This window comes from Frieseomelitta varia, unplaced genomic scaffold, assembly GCF_011392965.1.
Source record: "Frieseomelitta varia isolate USP_RPSP 00005682 unplaced genomic scaffold, Fvar_1.2 scaffold_198, whole genome shotgun sequence".
NCBI lineage: Eukaryota > Metazoa > Arthropoda > Insecta > Hymenoptera > Apidae > Frieseomelitta > Frieseomelitta varia.
The window spans coordinates 883,306-905,018 of record NW_025109727.1 but is presented as its reverse complement, the minus strand read 5'-3'; the positions used below and the strand labels follow the sequence as shown (position 1 = coordinate 905,018).

Below are 21,713 nucleotides of genomic sequence, written 5' to 3'. Positions count from 1 at the left end.
TGAAGTACAATAAACGAAATACTGATCACTAGATATTAAAAGAAGAAGAAAAAAGGACTGAATTAAATAGTAAAGAATTAAGGGAGAATTTATTACCATGTTGAAGCGAATCTTTGGAATATCCTTTCATAACCTCAGTGTTAAAATATATAATGCAATTTAATTGGAAAAAATTGTAAATGAAATGCTGCATTGGTCTTTAATAGACTAAATAATTAAGTATACGATAACACAATTTTTGTTATATTTTCAGTCTTATATTCTTATCTATGATAAAGTGTATTGACACGCTAATATGTATGTTCGTCATCTCTTAACTCTTTAATTGTCGTTATATGGTACAGGAATTTAAACAAAAAGACACTATGTCCTTGCTTCAAAATTTATTACACAGGGAATACTATTAAGAAAATAGGTAATAATTATAGTAGAACTTCGTTTATATGAACCCTATTTATTTGAAACAAATTTTAATCAATACTTGATTAAATGAACACTGGATTTTTGTTTAATTTTATTATTATTTAGTACATTATTAACTATTTCTTATTCTATTCGTATTATGATAAATTTATTAAATAATAAATTAATATTAAATATAATTTATTTATATGAAGATAAATTAATAAATTTTTGTATAATATTTATAATAATTATTATATTAATATTAAGAAAATTTATTTTTAATTTAAATTTTATAATTATTAATTTAAATTTATTACAAATTTATAAATATTTTGTATTTAAAATATTTATTTTAGGTTTTATTATTAATATAATTTTTATAAAAATAAATTTTAAGATAATTTTAATTTAAAAAAAAAATTTTTTTTTTATAATTAATATATATAAAATAATTGTTTTTAATTTTAATAAATTTTTAAATAAATATGAAAAAATCCAGAATCTGAACTTTTATTATATAATAAAAATAAAAAATTGAATGAACTTCAATTATATAAACTATTTATCAGATCAACGAAGGACAAACTTTTTTTCCAAACTCTCATCCTATTTATTTAGACTTGTTTTTAGTGAAAGAAAAATCTTTCTCAACTAGTCTATTATTTTAAATGACAGTAGAAAATTAATTTTATCTGTACAAACGGATTAAATAACAATCGAACGATCCTTCCTGTTTTTTTTTTTTTTTGTTTTTTTTTCGAAAATAAGCGTACGTCTGCAATTTCGTTGCAGGTTATAAATTGAAAATGGTTAGATTTGACACAGATATGAGAAATCTCGGTATTCAGCGGGATGTACCGCAATCTTCGATAAATTATAGTGGATTTATGGAACGCATAGTTGTCCGACATCCACTAAGATAATCGAAATTCCGCGAATTTTCTTCGATCGATACCGCCCGCCCCAGATACTCGACGAACAACGTTCATCGCGATATTAAAAGTTGGGCATATTATTTATGAAGTGGTATCTTTTATCTACGATTTCAAACTTCGTTCGAATGCACGCGCAATACAAGACTTAGGAAGAAGGCTTAAGAACTTTCTGAAATATGGATTCGAGGATATAGTGCAGCTTCCCTTCATCCGTGGAAAGATGAGTTCGTTATAGAGCGGAAAGTTTTTCAGTTTGGAACAATAAAATGCCATGGTAAATATTAAAATGAGGGGGAAAGAGGATTGCTTGCGGATTGAAGATGATCGAGGGCCGCTTGGAAACTTTGTAACTACGTTATGATTATCGGGTAATGTTGTTAATAAGAGGTTAATAAATATACAATCGGCCAACGCAATTTATTCAGCGTTGCATAATTTTCATCGAAAGAATCGTTGATACATGAATAAGTAAATTGTTCTTTCTTCTGCATTTCTAAAGACTGTCGCGTTGTAATTGTTTACTAGTAGACTATGTTTGTTCGCTAGCTTTCCTATTAAGATTATGCAACGCTTAAATAAATTTTAACGTGAGAATGCTCGCATTAATGAGAACTTGAGAGCTCATTAAAATAACCAAAAGTCTGGAAGCTTCATATCAACTGAACAAATTAAAAATGTATATATATCAGTTCAATATATTATCCTCTTTGAACGTCTAATAAGTAAATTAATTATTTTAAGCATACGACATTTTAACGCGTTACTGTTTTTTTGTGAATAACGTTGAATTCAATTTTTAATACTTAATATAAGAGACCCATTTATGACAAGATTTTCGTTCTTTCGTATATTTAGTATATTTTCATTGTTTTGATCGCACTTTCTAAATAATATAAGAAGAATAGTTATAATAAACGTGAAAATCGTAAAAGATAACAAAAGTGAAGAAATTGAATAGATACATGTAACAAAAGTATATTTATTTGTTTAACTAGTATCATTAAATCATTGGTAATCATAATAATATAAATTGTTCAGAGTATATTAAATTTAGATCTTTTAATTCTGATAATTATTAAATTTAGACGTTAATTTTGTTACATTTTCATAAAATACAAAATAAAATAAATTTTGTCAAATACAATCATTTGAACACAACGATGCTTTTAGAGGTCTGAACTATCATTTTATTGTTATTATTATCAAGTCAATCTTTGAATAATAAAAAAATATTGTTATGCTAATTTTATAGTTATGAGTGGATTTTTATGCAAACTCATATTTTTATAAGTGCAAATAAAGAAATCGAGCTTATAAGTATACTTTGTCTATATTTTATATATTTTTGCAAATTATATTTAATTGATGCATCGGATTCTCAAATTTTTCATAATTTTATGAAAATGCGCAACCTACTTATGATTCAACAACATCGTTTGTGAAAAGTAAGATCTATTTTTTTAGGAAGAAAAAGAAGGATAAATTGTTTTTAAATACTATCTCAAACGTAGCGCACTGCATCGTTTCGCATCGTCATTCTATAATAAATTATGTTGTATATTATTTTTTTACCTTTATGTGTGTTGTATATTATTTTCTACTTTTTTCTAGGAAATAGAATCTGTTTTTTTTTTTTAAAGAAAGAAATGTAATTTATTTTTGAACACCATTTCAAACGTGGTGTACCGCAGCATTTCATATCACGTTAACCACAACATATGTATATAAATGATTAAAACTTTCTGAATGGTTTCACAGATATGAGATCTCCATTTTTTTCTCTCTCTCTCAAATTTAAAAAATTTTTTCAGTTATCATTTTTATACGATATTTTTAATTCTTACTTTCTTATCGCAATGTAAACTGTAAACTATAAACTATAATATTGATATTTATCTATCTGGCTTTTGTACGAGAAAGATATGTTATTATTCGATGATATTAAATTTATTTATTGCTTTACCTCACATTGTACTTGCCTTCTGATTGTATTTACACATTATAAGTACGAGTACGAATATAATATATAGAGTAAACTTATATTATTATTATAAAATGTATCTGTATTATGTGTTTAAAACTGCAAGAAATTTAAAACTACGAAAATGCACAGAATACATATAGCATATAAAATTATAACAATTAATATAAATTTGATGCGTGAAATAAATTTTTATTTGTCTTTTTTTATTTTATTAGATTTCTAAGAATATGATATTATATAGACATTCGCAGTCTAGTTCTTATCAAACAAGAAAAAAAATGATCTACGTCTTTTTATTATTTTTATCTTTTCACGTGAAATATTATACATCAAATGGATGATGCACACGAAAAACATACTAGACAAACATACTTCTACGATATTTAATTAGATTTAATTCCCCTCTATGTAATTAAATAGCAACGTCACATTTTATAAATAACTATTATGTTAATGTTAATGTTACTAGCTATAAATATTATTTATTGTAATGTATAATTTAATTACTTTTTGGCATCCTACAAAGAAGCATAAATTTTGTACGGAAATATATTTATATTAAATATAATTAGTATTGCACGCTTGTATCAAATTATTGATTCATTTGATCAAAAGTCATTGAAAACAATTTTATTGTTACTTTTAAAGCTTTTATTTCCAACATTTCTTTTTATAAAAAACCTTGTACATTTAAATGACAATCACGAGCTAATATTAGTATTCTAATCATTATGTCTGTACGTGAAATGAAAGAAAATCAATGTCACGTATCGCGAGTGGCTTTTTCTTTCTGATATCTATTTATTTTATGAGCATGGCAGAAGCTTATGATTATTTATCTACATCTATGTATAATAACAATAAGTATAACAATAAGTATAATTATTTTCATATTTATTGATTATTATTATCCATTTTATAGTAATAAATATTAACAATAAAATTGAATGGTATTTCTTTATTTCTTTTTTTTGAAAATACTATATTATCTTACATATTTTTCTTAAAATATTTAATTTCACGTGTCACGGTCTTTGTAAAAAAAGGGTTTCAGTTTTCAATTCATAGTAATTTCAATTGTGAATGAAATGTTTTTAGAGGTGTTTAAATTTGCTGTATTTAAAAAAAAAAAGAAAGTGTGGAAAAATGGTAAAGCATTTTTGAAAAGAATGAACCAAAGATTGAAGTGAACATAGAAACTTCACGTTTTAAAATGGGTCCAAGTGAATTTTTTCACGACGTGTTTATGGAGTAGTTAAATAAATATCCAAAAATAATCAAATATTTTCCATAAAGTAAAATATTTATCAAATTTAGTGTCCGAATTGTAAATATTCTGTATAATATATTTTTCATATTTTGGTCAAACGCACTTGTATTAAAAAGTCATATAATTTTCACAATTGTCTGGAAACTTTTCGTAGTAATAACATGAATCATTATAAAAATTACAATTCCGTATCGAAGTTGCATGTCGTCGAATAAGATATAATAAATTGTTTCTTTCCATTGTTCATTTTTTTTCTATTATCTATAGTTGACTCATAAGCTACGTCGTTAATAAATATTACTTTATCAATGACCTCAGTGCTATTCAACTTTCTTTTTCTACACTTTAACGTCCAATATCTGATTCGTGTAAAGTTGTATGCTCCGGATACGAATATAAAAACTGTTTTTCTTTGCCATCTCTCAGTTTTTGAAAAAACAAATTGCGAAATATTTCAATTTAAATGCTTAAAGTTATACAAAAATTTCTCACATAGTAGATTCTACAAATTTTCTCGAACACAATAATATATATTTACATTATTTACATTACATTATTATTAATAATATATATTATTACATTAAAAATACTTGAATATATTTAACCCTTTGAACTCATATATTACTTTGGAGGTGATAATAAAAATTTGTTTGCTTAAAATAAAACTTGTTTTAAAAATTATAAAATTGTTTAAAAAATTTTGAAAAGTCATAAAAATATATATATATAATAATGACAATAAATTAGTTAATTAATTAAAAAATATTGAATTTTACCTTTGTTAATTTACCTAATTTACCTTAAAATAAATACAACTGGACTTGCAACAACATTCAAAAACAGACAAATCGAATTCAAATGGTTAAGGAATGGTCGAATTAAACAGAGATTATTAGAACCTTTCTTTTGATGACAATTGAGTAGCTTCTTGTTTTCTCTGGCATGTGACAATCGGAGGCACCTCGCACACACATTTTACATTGGCAGAGAAAATGTCAGTTTGTACTTGATTCAACTCGTCGCCTATATTCAGCGTAAGATTACCATACTGGCACGTTTTGTTTCCTGCAAAATCAATGTGATAGAATTACCATCATTAACTACCTTGTTTTCTAGGAGAATTTACAATGATAGATCAGTCACTGATACTTTGAAATTAATTAAACTATTTTTGTTTCTATAAATATGTATAACTATATCTATAAATTGATATTTATTGGTTTGCATATTATTGCAGTCTTTTCTACGCAAAGTTTATTGGTTAACAGTATGAAATTATTTGGTGAAAACTTTTATAATATTTATTATTATATTATACAATATTTATTATTATTGTTATTATTATATAATATATTTTTTATAACTTTTCAAAATTTTTGAAAAATTTTATAATTTTTGAAACAAGTTTTATTATTAATATATTATTATATTTGAATGAATTTCGTTTAGTGGTTATTATTGTAACTATCAAGTTCATCAAAATAATAGATTTCGTATATTTTGTTTCTGTAATAATTACTAATGAAAAACACTAGCATATGATGTATTTCAATGAAATATAAGGAATGAGAGTGTTCGAGAAACGTATACGTTGTAATTAATATTTTGAATAATTTTTCACGTTATAATTCTGAAAGAATTAGAGAAAAGAAATCAAGTAAAGAAAAAGTATTTAATGATCGAAATTGAAGAAAACCAGAAAATTATCCGATTTCTGTACTTTTAATAATGAAAATATAATATATGAGTATAATAAAATATTTGTTTAAAGGAACTATGCAAAAAGTTTTACCATAAAATTCCACATAAAACTTAATATGAAAAACAAATTGATTATAAGCAGATTAATAACAATCTGTTATATAATATAATATTATAATATTATAAACATAACATAATCTTCTGTAAGCAGATTAATAATAATAAAATATGGAAACAATAAACCCCATTAATGTCAATCTGAGAATTTTGAATAAGGAAATATAAAAAATTATACTATTATTAAAACACTCCTCACTATACCACGTACCTTTCTTAGAATCCGATGTGACTCTCTCCTTTTGAACAACGATGTCACTTTCGACCGCTGTAAAGAAAACGAAGTTAATTTTTTAAAATGCATTTTTTTAGAGAAAATTAATACAATATCTAAACTAATTGTCCAAGTAGGTCAAGGTCAACGATAAATCCTTGTCTAAAAACTGACATTACAAGAGAAATTTACTTATTACGTTATTATATTTTTATTTACAATCCTTTATATTATTGTATCATTATTCACGATCCCTTATATTATTATATTCACATTCCTTTATATTATTATATTATTATTCACAATCCCTTATATTGTTATATTATTATTCATTTCTTCATAGTAATCCCTTATATTATTATTGACAATCCTTTATATTATTATATTATTATTCACATTCCTTTATATTATTATATTATTATTCACAATCCCTTATTTTCTTATATTATTATTCACATTCCTTCATAGTATTGTATTATTATTCACAACCCCTTATATTATTATATTATTATTCACAGTCCCTTATATTATTATGTTATTATTCACAATCCCTTATATTATTATATTATTATTCACAATCCCTTATATTATTATAACCTATCGTTTATGAAGTAAGCCCTAGAACCCGTTTATGTTATTTATTGTTCAACATCCCAACTAATAAGAGGGCAAAAGTTCATGCAATTTTCGAATAGAACAACCACTTGTTTTTATATTAAATCGCATGTTGATGTAAATTTTGAAATTAAGAAGATCGCCAATTTATTTCAATATTTAATACTGTTCAGTTACATAACTCTAGCATGTAACATAGAATTATATTCTTTTGAAAAAGTACTTCGAATTATTGAACTTCGTTCTTAGTATCGGTACGCGAAAAAATTTAAAATACCTTCGTCACTCATAAGTTAATTCCATCGTGAAATTGAAAATGGTTTCTTATATTCCATCAGTATTCTCTTTCCAGTAACGTTTATTTAACTTCTTGCGCTGGAATGACGTCCCAGATTGCAACATTTTCTCAGTTTTAAGTATATTTACATGTAACTCAGGCAAAACAGATGATAAGTTTATTGCTTCGTAATAATTTCTATCCAGTGATATCATACCGACGAGTTCGAAAGAAAAAGAAAGCGACGAATTATTGTATACGGTTCGGTCACTCGTTATGGTCCGCGAACCAGTTAAAAAAAGGATTAAGATGATCCAAAGAACACAGGGTTTTTCACTTACGGCATCTATAAACAAAAGCGCAAGAATCATGCGGATCCTGGAAATAATACACAGGTGCACACTTTTGACGAATTTGAGCAGCTTGTTCAAACAGAGGAGAGCAAGTCTCACGTTTCAGTTCTTCGCAGAAGGGCTCGATATTTTCACCTAAACGAACAATTTATATTACCCATTGTCAAATTAATTGTGGAGCTATTCTAAAGATATTCCATTCTATTATAATTTGACCTACACTTGGTGGATGCTGAATTTATTTCGTAAGAGCTCGCTCATAATTAAATAATTAAAAGCCCATAATTAATAATTATAAATAATAATTGTATTTCCCTTCTTTTTAAGGCACGAAGACAAATATAGTAAATATGTTTAGTATATTATTGCAACGTAGAATTGAGTAAATATATTTTATGAATTGTGACAATAAATATTATACAAGGAGTTTAGAAGTCATATTCCATTAAAAATATATTTAAAAACGATTTAGATATAATATTGTAATAATCATTTTATAATGACCATATTATTATGATCAACTGACATGATATAAATTATTTCTAATTCGTTTCTGAGCCCTCCATGCATTTATAGACATTCATCTATTTTTAATGACTACATAATGAAAAAAAGAATCCATTGATAAACGAACAAAAATATGTCACTTTCGTTATCATAAATTGCAACTTCTTCTTGCGAATGAATCCGAATGAATAACATCCACCGTGCGAGAATTAATAATGTAATTTTTTTATAATATACTATACCTGTATATCCAGGCATGCAATAACACTCCAATTTTGGATTAGATTTTGGACTGAAAGTCTCTCCACCTTGATAAACTTCGCCATCAACGTTGCAAACTTGTTTCTCTATTTCTGTCAGGTCTAAAGAAACGCAATCGTCATTAAATTTTATCAGCTTTTACGTTCTTGGTTTCGTATTGGCTACGTATTGGCTTTTACATTAATTTTTCAATCCAATTTTGCTATTGAAAACAATAAACTCCACCCATGTTAGAAGATTTTACGAATTCCAATATTGCAAGTGAAGAAAATAGCTTTCTCTGGCAAAAAGTTTACGGTCGAAACGTAGAAATCTTTCATGTTCGCAGGTTTAATTAAAATCGCTGTTAAGGCCAATGTACATTTATGACATGGACGTGCTTCAGAGTTAGTTTGTCGGATTAGAGATTTACCAGCCTTCACATTCATCAGGCGCGGATAATTTGAAGAATTTAGAACCGTAGAATTTATTCTCCGTAATCTTAGTTAGTTTCAAGTGTGAGATGTTCCTACCGCACAACAGTAATTGCCATGTCATAAACCAAGCGGAAGTATCATGCAGGCAACGAGAATATGATGGAATTATTCCCCACACCTGACATTCAACGCGAGTCTCAGAGAGTGGCAACGAGTAACTCTGAAAAATTCTTTCCCATATCTTCTGGTTTTTCTTGATATATTCCACGATTTTTCAGAGTTTGTTTGGAGGGGAAATCGAAGATTTCCTCATAAGAGGACACTAAGGAGTTTAGTTATCAGTTGTTAATGATCAGTTAGATAGCATCTAATGTAACTCAGTTAGTAAATAGTATCAAGGATCCATAGTCAATGAATCAAATCAGTGAGTCACGAGAATCATATTCAGACAGTGAAATCAATGGTCACTCAGTTCAATCAGTTAATTCAGTTGTCAGAAAACAGTATGTGAGTCAGTTCATCTGAGGTAGCAGTCAGTGTAATTTGGGATCAATAGTCAAGTCCGTGATCATTCAATCAGTAAATTAGTCACACAGTCATAATCAGTCAGTTAGCATTCATTAATCACTCAGTTCAGTCAGTTAACTTAATTGTCAGAAAAAATTCATCAGTTTAATCAGTCAACTCAATTAGCAGTCACTGTTACAGATCAATAGTCAAATCAGTGATCATTCGATCAATGAATTGGTCATACAGTCATAATCAGTCGGTTAGCATTTCAGCAATGAAGTTAGTATTCATTGATCACTCACTTCAGTCAGTTAACTTAATTGTTAGAAATCATTCATCAGTTTAATCAGTCACCTCAATTAGCAGTCAGTGTAATTAGAGATCAATAGTCAAATTAGTGATCATTCGATCAATGAATTAGTCACATAGTCATAATCAGTTAGCATTTCAGCAATGAAGTTAGCATTCATTGATCACTCACTTGAGTCAGTTAACTTAATTTTCAGAAATCATTCATCAGTTTAATTAGTCAACTCAATTAGCAGTCAGTGTAGTCCAGGATCAGTAGTAGGACAAGTCCGTGATTACTCAGTCAATTAAAATCATTTTCAGCCAGTGTTGAGTCATTATTGAGCTAAAAAAATCGAACTTAGCCGTCGTTAGCTTAATTCTTCAAACTAGCTGTCTGAATCAAACGGAAGCAACCAGACTTCTTGAGTAATGAATCCATCGTCAACTCAAGTCAGAATTGTTCGTTCCCACATTAGTTGGTGATCTTTTGACACCAAGTGATATAATCAAAGTGATCGACACACCATTTCGCGTCCTTAACAATCGCCTACTCAAGTAATTGTAGAATGAATTTGAGGAAGATTTTCTATTAATAATTAAACTTTAAATCGATTTTTTTCATTTCATTTTATTTTTACTACCACTAATTATTATAACTTTAGTATATATTTTTATATTTAACAATTTTATATATTTCTGAATCATCCAATTCATTCAAAAAATAATCATTTTTCATCCATATTTTGTAATTAAGGATTTAATTACAATTTTTTTATTTTATTAATTTTTATATTTATTAATATAAATAATAAATTTTATATTTATTACAAAATCCTTATTTATTAGGAGATCCAGATAATTTTAAAGTTGCAAATCCTACAATTATTCCATCTCATATTAAACCAGAATAATATTTTCTTTTTGCTGATTCAATTTTACGATTAATTCCTAAAAAAAGTAAATTTCTAAATCAGGACAAGTAATTACATTATTTATATCTACTAACTATATTTTAAACAAATGCAATAATACGTCATGTCTCGGATGTTGCAATATTTTTCAATATTTTCGAATACTTGCGTTTGATGGAAAACTTTTTATCAGAAGTCAAGATACGTCTCGGTGAAGTTAATTTTGGTTTTTGAATCGAAAACCATTTCTAAAAAAAATTGATCCTATTACATTCCGTTGATATTTATTATTTTGTACAAATCTTTCAAAACATAATATTCTCTGTAATATTTGGAACGTAAAATGATTTTTTTTTTTTACGCAAATTCCATTCATTCTATGAAAATTTAAATTTGAACAAACAGTTGACAGTTTAATGGTGAAATACTAATGAACTGTTCAAAGAAAAAAAGATTTTGCTTCATTTGCATATAAACTGAGTTACATGTATCTACTTTTAAAATTATGATTTAATCTATAAGAAATATAGATGTTTTGATTATGTCGATATAAATTATTTAATTTTATCACAGTTTTAATTTATTGACTCACCACAAGTTGGATCTCGACAGCAAAGACCACGCATTTTTCTTTCCAGACAACTTTGTTCTTGTAGACAATATTCCACACCCGAACAATTGAAACCGGCACTGTTCGCACAATGAAAACGTTTTTTTTAAATTAATTTTATATACTTTGAGCAATCAAATTGCATTGGATTATGTAAAATTGATTGGCTTTATTAAGATGTATTTTAATTCAGTAAAATTAATTTCTTTTTCTATTAATATATCATGTATGTATATTTAATATACATTCTTTAATTATATTCCTCATTAAAATAATTAAAAATTGCAAAACGAAATTATTATTGCAATATTTAAAAATAATTTCTTATTTTGGTTATATTAAAAACCAAATGGCAAATTTTGAATAACCTATGATAAAATTTATTGTTATTATAACTAGTTCTGCGAAAGATAATTAAAATTTATCTTTTAAATATTTAAAAAGATTATTAAATATTTCGTTTCAAGTTTTAACAAATAGTACATTCCTCTTATGAATTAGTAGAGCTTTAATCATGTCAAATAACATTTTCTAATGATCTCTTCATTGTTCAATTATATTTTCAACCTAAAAATATATTTGAAAACAATAAACAAGTATTTAAGAAAAAATTAAGTTGTGTCCCGAGGTACACGAAAATAAAAAATAATGATATAACAATGATAAAATAATATATAATAATAATAAAACAATATATAACACTAAAATGATAAAATAATAAAATTACGGTTAAGAATAATAAAATAATAAAACACTTAAAATGATAAACCTAATAGATTAAGTTACTTAAAAGACTGCTTTATTGTTAATTTATTTAATAATCTTCAATATAGCTATTTTCTACACTATATTTATTAACGATGAAATATACAGTAACAGTATACTATAAAAAACGCTATGCTATTGCTTAACAAATGATAAGAATGATACCCATTATTTTCTGAATAAAATTATAATACGAATCTTGGGTGTAGGATTTAATTTGAATTTACGAGTATGTGTCAAACAAAGAAAGAAGAAAAAACGAAGAAAAAATTAATTTGTGTCCCGAGATACACGAAAATAAAAAATAATGATATAACAATAAAATGATAAAATAATATATAATAATAATAATAAAACAATATATAACACTAAAATGATAAAATAATAAAATTACGGTAAAGAATAATAAAATAATAAAACACTTAAAATGATAAACCTAATAGATTAAGTTACTTAAAAGAATGCTTTATTGTTAATTTATTTAATAATCTTCAATATAGCTATTTTCTAGACTATATTTATTAACGATGAAATATACAGTAACAGTGTACTGTAAAAAACGCTATGAATTTTCGGAATTGCTTAACAAATGATAAAAATGATATCCATTATATTTTCTGAATAAAATTATACGAGTCTTGGTAGGATTTAATTTGAATTTACGAGTATGTGTCAAACTATTGTTAATAGTAGTTATAATCAATGAAGCTTATTTACCCATCGTCGTAGTGTGTACACGTGCAATTCAAGTCACAACGATTACTGTCCTCGGGCTTCAGCATCTGCCCGATATTGTACTCGTGACCATTCACGTAGCATTTATTCGGTGACAAATTGTCCAGGTGACTGCACTCGTATGCCTTCGCGCAACAGTCATTGGGATTCGCGTAGATAGGTGTACAACCGAGCCCCTTATAGTGTCTCAATGGACCGGGACACTTTGTTTTATCGCAGTTCTCTTTAGAAACCAGTTCTGAACCCAAAATGAGCGAAATAATCGCGAGAAATTTACGAAATTTTTTTTTCAATTTACGAAAACGAAAAGCAGCGAAGCGAACAGAACATGAGCGCCGAGTGACGCATGCGATTAACAGAACAATAGAAGAATAAGAGGAAAATACAGCTAAAGAACTTTATGTCCTTTAAGGAGAAAATTATATTTTAATATTGTTTTAATTCACTGGTGAAGAAACAACATTTAATAAATTTAATTATATATAACAATAGGATAATAGATCTTTTTAATAGAACGTTGTTTATCCTAATTATTATATATGTATATACAGTGGGATGCAAAATTGAGTCAATGATAAAAATTTTTAAGAGAAATATTTTTTATTGTTAAATAAAAAACATGTAAATAAACTTTTGACTCAATTTTGCACCCCACTGTATATATCTTAATTAAGAATAATTAACAAAACGTAATTTTATATATATACATATATAATTAATTATTATATATGTATATATATTTTAATTAAGAATAATTAATTATTAAGTTATTTAATTAAGAATAATTAATTATTAAGTTACTTAATTAAGAATAATTAATTATTAAGTTTTCTAGGTATCAAACAAGCGTGAAAATTTTATTTGTTGACACACACACACACACACACACACACACACCAGAGTTATGTAAAATTAATAACCCGTGGTATTAAATGGAAAGTAATTCTTTTCGAATAAACTTCTCACCTTGTCCTATTACATGGACAGCCACTAACAATAAAAATATCAGTAAAACACATTTTTGAACGCTTGAACACGAACTCTTACCGAGGCCTGTCATCGTCAACTCAGCACACGTATTCTACTGACACGATCCTCTCTCGTCTTTTATACGTAGCCTCCACCGCGAGTAAATACCATGAATAGCACGAGTCGTGAAAAGAGAGTAGGGAGTGCTCAGATCGGCGTGCTTCTTAATGAATGTAAAATTAAAATGCGTCGTGAGATATTAAAGAAAAAAGTGAGAATTTTATTGAATTATTAAATTATATATTTGAAGGAATATATGGTCTATGTAGAAATTTATGAAATGAAATTGAACCGAATATCATAACAGTTACTTTACTTTTAGTTACTTTATTTTACTTTGTATATTTTATACATTTTTATTATAGTAATTATTGAGAGGGTAGAGCAACAACTTGCTCACCGTGAACATCTATTTTGAGAGATATAAAGAAACTTTGTACGATGATGATCGTAGCATGGAAGTAATAATTCTTTTACAAGATGATGATTTTTAAAAAAATCTACTTTTTCAAGTTGTTTCAATATTTTTAGTAGGAAAGAATATGTCGATGATTTCAAGTAATCCGTAACGCAAATTTATTTGACAAAAAGTAATAGAATGAACAACAAGTCTTGCACAGTTATAATTAGACTATGAATATTCACACATTTTTGGAAAATTTAGTTTCAAAGATAAAAAAATACATCCGTCCTTTGATTTACACGGATAAAATTTACTTTCTTAAATATTTTAAAATACTATAATATAATTAAATATAATATAATAATAATTATTAATAAATTACATGAATGTAATTAAATATAATATAATTATTATTATTAGTAAATTATATAAATATAATTAAATGTTAATATAATATAATGTTTAAAATACTATGATATTAATTTACTTAAAATTTACCGAAGTTCTAATATTTTAATTACATTTTCAAAAACTACAAAAAAAATTCTAATTAAATGTAATATAATATAATGTTTAAAATATTATAATATTAATTTATTTAAAATTTACCGAAATTCTAATATTTTAATTACATTTTCAAAAACTACAAAAAAATTTTAATTAAATGTAAATAATATAATGTTTAAAATACTATAATATTAATTTACTTAAAATTTACCGAAGTTCTAGTATTTTAATTACATTTTCAGAAACCGCAAAGAAAATTTGCATAAAAATCTATGGTCTAATTATTACGATGTTATAACTAAACTGTTTCTTGCACTGAAGATTTTGACAAGAAAAATATACATACTTGTACGACAAAATGACCTACTAGCTTCTAAGACCTTCTTATATGTACATTCTGATTATTTCATTTGTTATCAAATGAGCTTGTATTAATACTCGAATTACGGTATCCAAATCCGTTCAAATCATTTCAGATACAATTAATAATAAACTCGAATATGCAAATAAGTGATACACACTGGACGTCTCCTTTACTTGGCAGCATTTGTACGAATGATGAAAGCGGGTTGCCTGCAGGAAGGAACTTCTAGCAGAAGTTTGCAGTTTATAAAAATGACAAGTCTCAAATGATTCTGTATTATCTCTTGATATCTAACATCAACTTTTTAGTCACTTTTTTCTTTAACTTTAGTCATTTTTAATCAGTTTATTAACAAATGGATATGTTCCACGTTTAAAAATCAATAAACAAATCATTTCTCAATAAATGAGATTAGTTTGACTGTAGAATAAATACAGGATTGTCTAAGATTAATTTTAGAATATTTTAATCCCATTGAGCAGCTATTTGAAATCTGTGGTGTTTTCTTTTTTAAATTTTATTAGAGACTTTTTAAATGAGAGGCATACACTTGAAAATAATTATGCATTTATTATAAAGTCAGTATACTCGGTTTTGTTATCATGACAAAGTTTGGCCATTCTTACCCAAAATGTAAACAGGAATAATAATATAACGAGACTTTGGAAACTATAACAAACGTTCTGCAATACATAATCCAATGTTAACGTTAGTTAGACGTTATATCTTTGTGGTTTGGCAATAATGCCTTGTGATTCATGATCTCATGATTTAGAAAATTCTGCAAATTTCGTTTATCAGCTGACTGTAGTTCTTCAATTAAATTTACATAGAATGAAATATCTTCATCAATATTTTTCGTGCCAAGACTTCTTCATCAACTGCCATATGTTCGACACATAATGTTCTTAATACTCCTCAAATACTAAACTATCGTTGAAAGCTGGTACGTATGTATCGTTTTATCTTTGATTATATTGTTTTATCGTGTAACTATAAATAAAACGAAAATATGAAAGAAACCGTGTAATTGTAAATTATACTTAATTGTAAATACTTATAAATAAATTGTAAATATATGTATAAATGTAGATAAAATGTAATACTTAAAAAAAAAATATATATAGATATATATATAAAAAAAAATATATAGATATATATAAAATGTAATACTTATAATTAAAAAAAGTACTATATAATTAAAAAAAATATATGTATAGTACTTAAAAATATGTATAAAATATATATATAATACTTAAAAATATATATAAAATCTAATGTTTAAAAATATAAAAATTATATAAAATGTAATACTTAAAAATATATAAAATATAATGTGTTAGAAATATATAAAATGTAAACTGTAATGTAAGTGTAATGTAAATGCAAAAAAAAACATATATAAATTGTAACGCAATTAATAATATTTAATTGTAAATTTAAAAAAAAAGCACCGTGTATAAAACAAGACACAGACGCACTTCAAGTGAACTAAAACCAGTGATATGTTCCTTTTCTAATGTAAATAATTACCATTTCTCTCCCATTCAAGAGTCAGCTTGTGACTCGGTGGCCATACTGCACACAAGGCGGTTTATTTTCTGGCCGGCCGCGTCCGGGGAACATAATCCGCAGGCGGATAGTTTATGAAAATTTAATAGAGTAACGAGAAGCAAGTGTAAAGCTTATGATAGATATCGGGCAATCGGATAATGAGCGCTTCGCCGTTAATGAGCTTACTCGTAATTGCGCGTCGGCCCGCCCACCGCTTCAAATAATTGTTATTCGCTGTTCGTACACACGTGGACAATAACGATAATCGATCGCGCGCCACTGCCTCCGACGGCGATTGTTTCGCGTGAAATTTATTTATCGACCGGCGCTGTCTACGGTTAATTAACACACGATAGCCTAAGAGGAAAGCGTGTCCGTGAAATTACGGTAATCGGCACGACAAACAGGCCGAGATACTTTGCAGTTCTCGTTCTCGTGCGAGCCAATTTTATATTTTTTTCTTTTTTTTTATATATATATATATTTTTTCTTTGCATTTACAGTAATTATCACAAATAAATAATTCTTTGTAAGTTGAAGAAATTGCACCACCCAATAAGAAGACAGCTCTCATTTTCGATCTCACATCTTTAATTATATGTTTTGCCTTCCAAAAAGAAATTTGATCCTTCACCGCGGTTATTTCATAATAAATTGATTAATATATTTCATAATAATGTGAAATTGATTAATATATTTCATAATAATATGAAAAACACAATTCTCTTTCATTTTGTGCTAAAGAAACGTATAGTTACCGCGGTTATTTCATAATAAATTGATTAATATATTTCATAATAATGTAAAAAGCACCATTAAGTCAATGATTTGTTTTTTGTTAGTTTTTATCCAAAAATTGCAATATTTTCTCAGTTTTCAGTATATTTAAGTATAACCCAGACAAAACGATAAACAGTAAATTTATTATTACTCGATAATTTCTATCCAGTGATGTCATACCGAGTTCAAAAGAAAAAGAAAGCGACGAATTATTGTATACGGTTCGGTCACTCGTTATGGTCCGCAATCAGCTGCCAGCGCAAGCGGTTAATTTCGTAAAAAGAACGATCTACCTGATTTCACTTTGAAACACGAAACTTCCATTTTAGCAGTAGTAGAAAATTAATAATTTAATTATTAGATTATGAATCTTTTTATACAAACGTAAATAGTATTTGTAACGAACATTTTATACACTTTTATTATTTTTTATATATTTAAATTTCCTAGAAATGTATATACAGTGTGTAATACCCATTGATTACAAACATCTCGATATTTATTTTTATTCAATTTGTTAAAAACTATCACATTTGTCTAGCAAGCTTCTCGAATTGAACGTGACTTAATTATATCAGGCTTTCAAAATAAACATCTACTGGTACATGCTGTAAAACACAAATATTGGTTGATTGCAGTGATTGAAATACGTGCACCTGGTTGAAATATTGGCTTCCTGCCTGGCAGAATGTGTTCGATACTCGCACAATTTTAACAGAAATACGACGCAGCAAGACAGTCAGAAATTATTTAATAACCTGTACTAATTACTACATTGTATCAGATTATGATAAACATGTCTGAATTATATCGAAAATGCAGGAAACATTATTGAAAACGTATTTATATTTTTTAGTAATTAAAAGAAAGTTTGATATTTGAATAATAATATGATGAAGAATGTATGATTTCATTTTTTTGTAGGTATGAATAATATTTTCTAAATTACTAACTAGTGTAATTGTACATAGTACTATTTTTACAGCTAAATTTCATCTTTCTTCGACACTGTCTTCATCATTAGTAGACTGTCGATTTTTATGCTTTTATAGAAACTTTTAAAGATTTACAGGAAATTGCATAGAGTGCAATACCAAAAAGTACAGAAAATATAATACATTTTATAATACTTATGATTAGTAAGGAAACAATTTTCTATTTCTAGGTTTACTTTCTTAAATTATATTCTTAAAAATATGAATTTATATTACAGTCTATATATTTGCATTATATTCTAATCGAATTGGAAAAAGTTTGAAGAAAATTTTAAATTTCAAAATATCAGATGTTATACAGTTCAATGAAATAGTGTATTAAGTAGGAGATAACATTTCGGCAACTGAAATATTTTTATTTCAATAATCTGAAACGTAAAATGAAATATTTTAGTCTTATATTTTAAATACGTATTTGAAATACTTATTAAAAAATAAATTACGAACACAAGTTTGTCATGTTTTATTTGAAAATTATGAAAAAACAAATTTATATGACAGTAGTTATGTTACTTGGAACTATCGATGATTAAAGAATAAAATTTTCATCAGAGATATTGTAAAAAAGAGAAACAGAAAGTAATGGAGTAAACGCAAGCTTTTATTTTTATTTTATACATTTTTCAAAAACTCATTTAAATCTCTAAAAATATACTGTTTTTCATCTATAAAATTTTTAACAAAAATTATGAATTCTTCTTGGCCACTTTGGTAGTTTTAACGTTTTAATAAACAAATGTGTCGCAGTATAAATCGAATTTATTTTGTCCAACTTTATTTATTTTGTATTAGTTTAATGTGCCTACAATCTTATTATATTAATAATATGTGATACATATATAATAAATATTACATTGCAATAACGAAATATTAAATTGCAAATGATCCATTTGATTTGAAACCCAAGATTAAAGAAATTACTTTCTCGAAGTTGTCTTCCAAAATGGAAACAATGAATCATAAACATGTTAAAATGGTTCGTTATTTCAAATTGTCCCCTTTTTACTTTTACATGAAATAAAATTTACCCGATGATCCTTTTAACAATACAGTTCATTTGCCATTTCAAATTATTCCAAATTTCGCGCTGATTCTAATTTACACCTCAAGAACAACAATCGAAAGTAGCGACATGTGTCTATCTTTAAAATTTAACGTATCGACCGCAAAACGTGCTACTCTTTACACGGTTCCTCTTATCATGAGGTGGCTCTCCGCGTCTCTCAGGCTTTCACACCGACTCGAAACGTACGTATGTACGTATGCACGTTCCCGGGAGTTGTCGAATCCTAAAGGAAAATTAAACGAACGTGTCTGCATGTTTGCAAACTTGAGAGATTGCCGGACTTAGTCGGCGCGCTTCCGTACTATTTGAACGCGTTGTATTTCACGTCTGGTCTCAGACAGTTTATCCCGACTAATAATCTCCGCGTGGCAACCATGCCGGTTTCCTTTCAGCCCTCTGGTGAACAACCAGGTGGCATTTTTAATTTACGCTACCAGCAGTAGCTGCACAAAGCTGCTATGAACCTCGAAATCGCGTGATGATACCGAGATGGAGTGAAAGTAGGTGAAATTGCACCGAACTTTCCAGAATCTTGCTCTATTATGCGACGATTATTTCGCATGACTATTTCGAAAGTTTCGTTCTTGCGACGCTTAAATACAGAGTGAGTAATGTGACGACATCAAATAACTCAAATAATTAAAATATTTGTTGTGCGAAAAAATGTTGCATGGCTTTTAGGGGGACATATAATACTGTAATTATGTTTCATGTTATTTTGCTTTTTTATCAAGTTGTGAAGGTCACCTTCAATTTGTTAAATGGAACAGTTAATATTTAGCGTTGAACTCTACATAAAAAAGTATTATACCTACATTAAAAAGTATTATAGATAGCGCCTAAAATACACGGTACCTGAGATACTTAGCAAAAATATTTTTTCAAATTACACCGCTAAAATTTTAAAAATACCGCTAATCTCAATACTTTTTTCAACGCTTTATCCGAATTCAGGAAGAAATATTAACTGTTCCATTTAAAAAATTGAAAGTGACCTACAAATCTTGATAAAAAAAGAGATAACATAAAACTGATTACCATATGTCCCGCTGGAAGCCATGAAATATTTTTTCGTACAACAAGTATTTTATGAGTTATTTGATGTCGTTACGTTACGAGACTCACCATGTATATTTATTGTTACTGCTATTAATCGGATAGTGAATTAACCCCTTGCGCTGACAACTGGCTCGCGGACCATAACGAGTGACCGAACCATATACAGGGTCTCGTAACATGACGATCTCAAATAACTCATAAAATATTTGTTGTACGAAAAATGTTTCAGATGGAAATTGCCATGATTTCCAGGGGGACATATGGTACTCGAATCAGTTTTATGTTACTTCGCTTTTTTATCAAGATAGGAAGGTCACCTTCAATTTTTTAAATGGAATAGTTAATATTTTTTCCTCGAATTCGGACGAAGCGTTGAATTCTACATAAAAAAGTATCACACCAAATAGGGTCTAAAATACATAATTACTGAGGTATTAGCAAAAATATTTTTTTACATTGAATTATATACAATACAAAATGCCTTAAAGTATTGTTCTTTTCGTTGATATTATCGGATAATATTTTATGTTTGAAAATAATATGCGAAGATCAATAATACTTTATATGAAGATTTGTGCAAAAGTTTTACATTAAATTTTTAAACAGCAAACTGTCGAGATGCAAATAAATTGAAATTTTATACAAGATTATATATAATATTCTTAATGTTGAAAATAGTTAAATTAAATTAAATTTTATGGTATACTAACGTTTTTTAATAGAATGTTCTTTGACATAATTTGAAATACTGACATTTTATATTACTAGTTCCTGTATTGTATTCTATTTTTGAAGAGCAATAAATCGGTATATCAGAGCATACATATTCACTTTATTCAGATAGTTGCCATTGATTCCATCTCCAATAATAGAGTGATAGAAATGTTTCATAAAAGAATACCAGAGAGAAATAGATTTCCTAACCTTTAGAAAGATTTTTGGTAAATCTTTTGTAAGATATCAAGCTCCCTTATTCCTCTTGTCAATCAAGCATGTCTTCATTGACGTCAGCAATGTATTTAACCAAATCAAAAGCAAATTCGATATTAAGTGCAATGTATCAATTTCGATGAATTTCT

General features: G+C 26.9%; 1 protein-coding gene across 2 annotated transcripts; it reads right to left on the bottom strand.

Annotated features, from left to right (window-relative positions):
- Positions 1-5,377: 5,377 nt before the first annotated feature.
- LOC122526838 (putative epidermal cell surface receptor) lies at positions 5,378-13,966 on the bottom strand. 2 transcript variants are annotated; one of them, XM_043650409.1, is made up of 7 exons: positions 13,844-13,966; positions 12,860-13,115; positions 11,360-11,457; positions 8,621-8,740; positions 7,860-8,006; positions 6,624-6,680; positions 5,378-5,659 (listed from the first exon to the last, which is right to left on the bottom strand). In XM_043650409.1, the coding sequence occupies exons 1-7, from the start codon at positions 13,935-13,937 to the stop codon at positions 5,487-5,489; spliced, it is 945 nt and encodes a 314-aa protein (XP_043506344.1). In that variant the 5' UTR covers positions 13,938-13,966; the 3' UTR covers positions 5,378-5,486. The 2 variants fall into 2 exon arrangements, with proteins under 2 accessions (XP_043506344.1, XP_043506345.1); XM_043650410.1 differs by having other exon boundaries at positions 12,860-13,100.
- Positions 13,967-21,713: the final 7,747 nt, after the last annotated feature.

Excerpts from the sequence above, each read along its gene's own strand:
- LOC122526838 (XM_043650409.1), bottom strand. The coding sequence starts at position 13,937 with ATGACAGGCCTCGGTAAGAGTTCGTGTTCAAGCGTTCAAAAATGTGTT. Across the intron at positions 8,741-11,359 it reads CTGTCGAGATCCAACTTGTG|ACCTGACAGAAATAGAGAAA; the intron begins GTGAGTCAATAA and ends GCGTTTCTTTAG. Across the intron at positions 6,681-7,859 it reads CGCTTTTGTTTATAGATGCC|CGGTCGAAAGTGACATCGTT; the intron begins GTAAGTGAAAAA and ends TTTTCTTTACAG.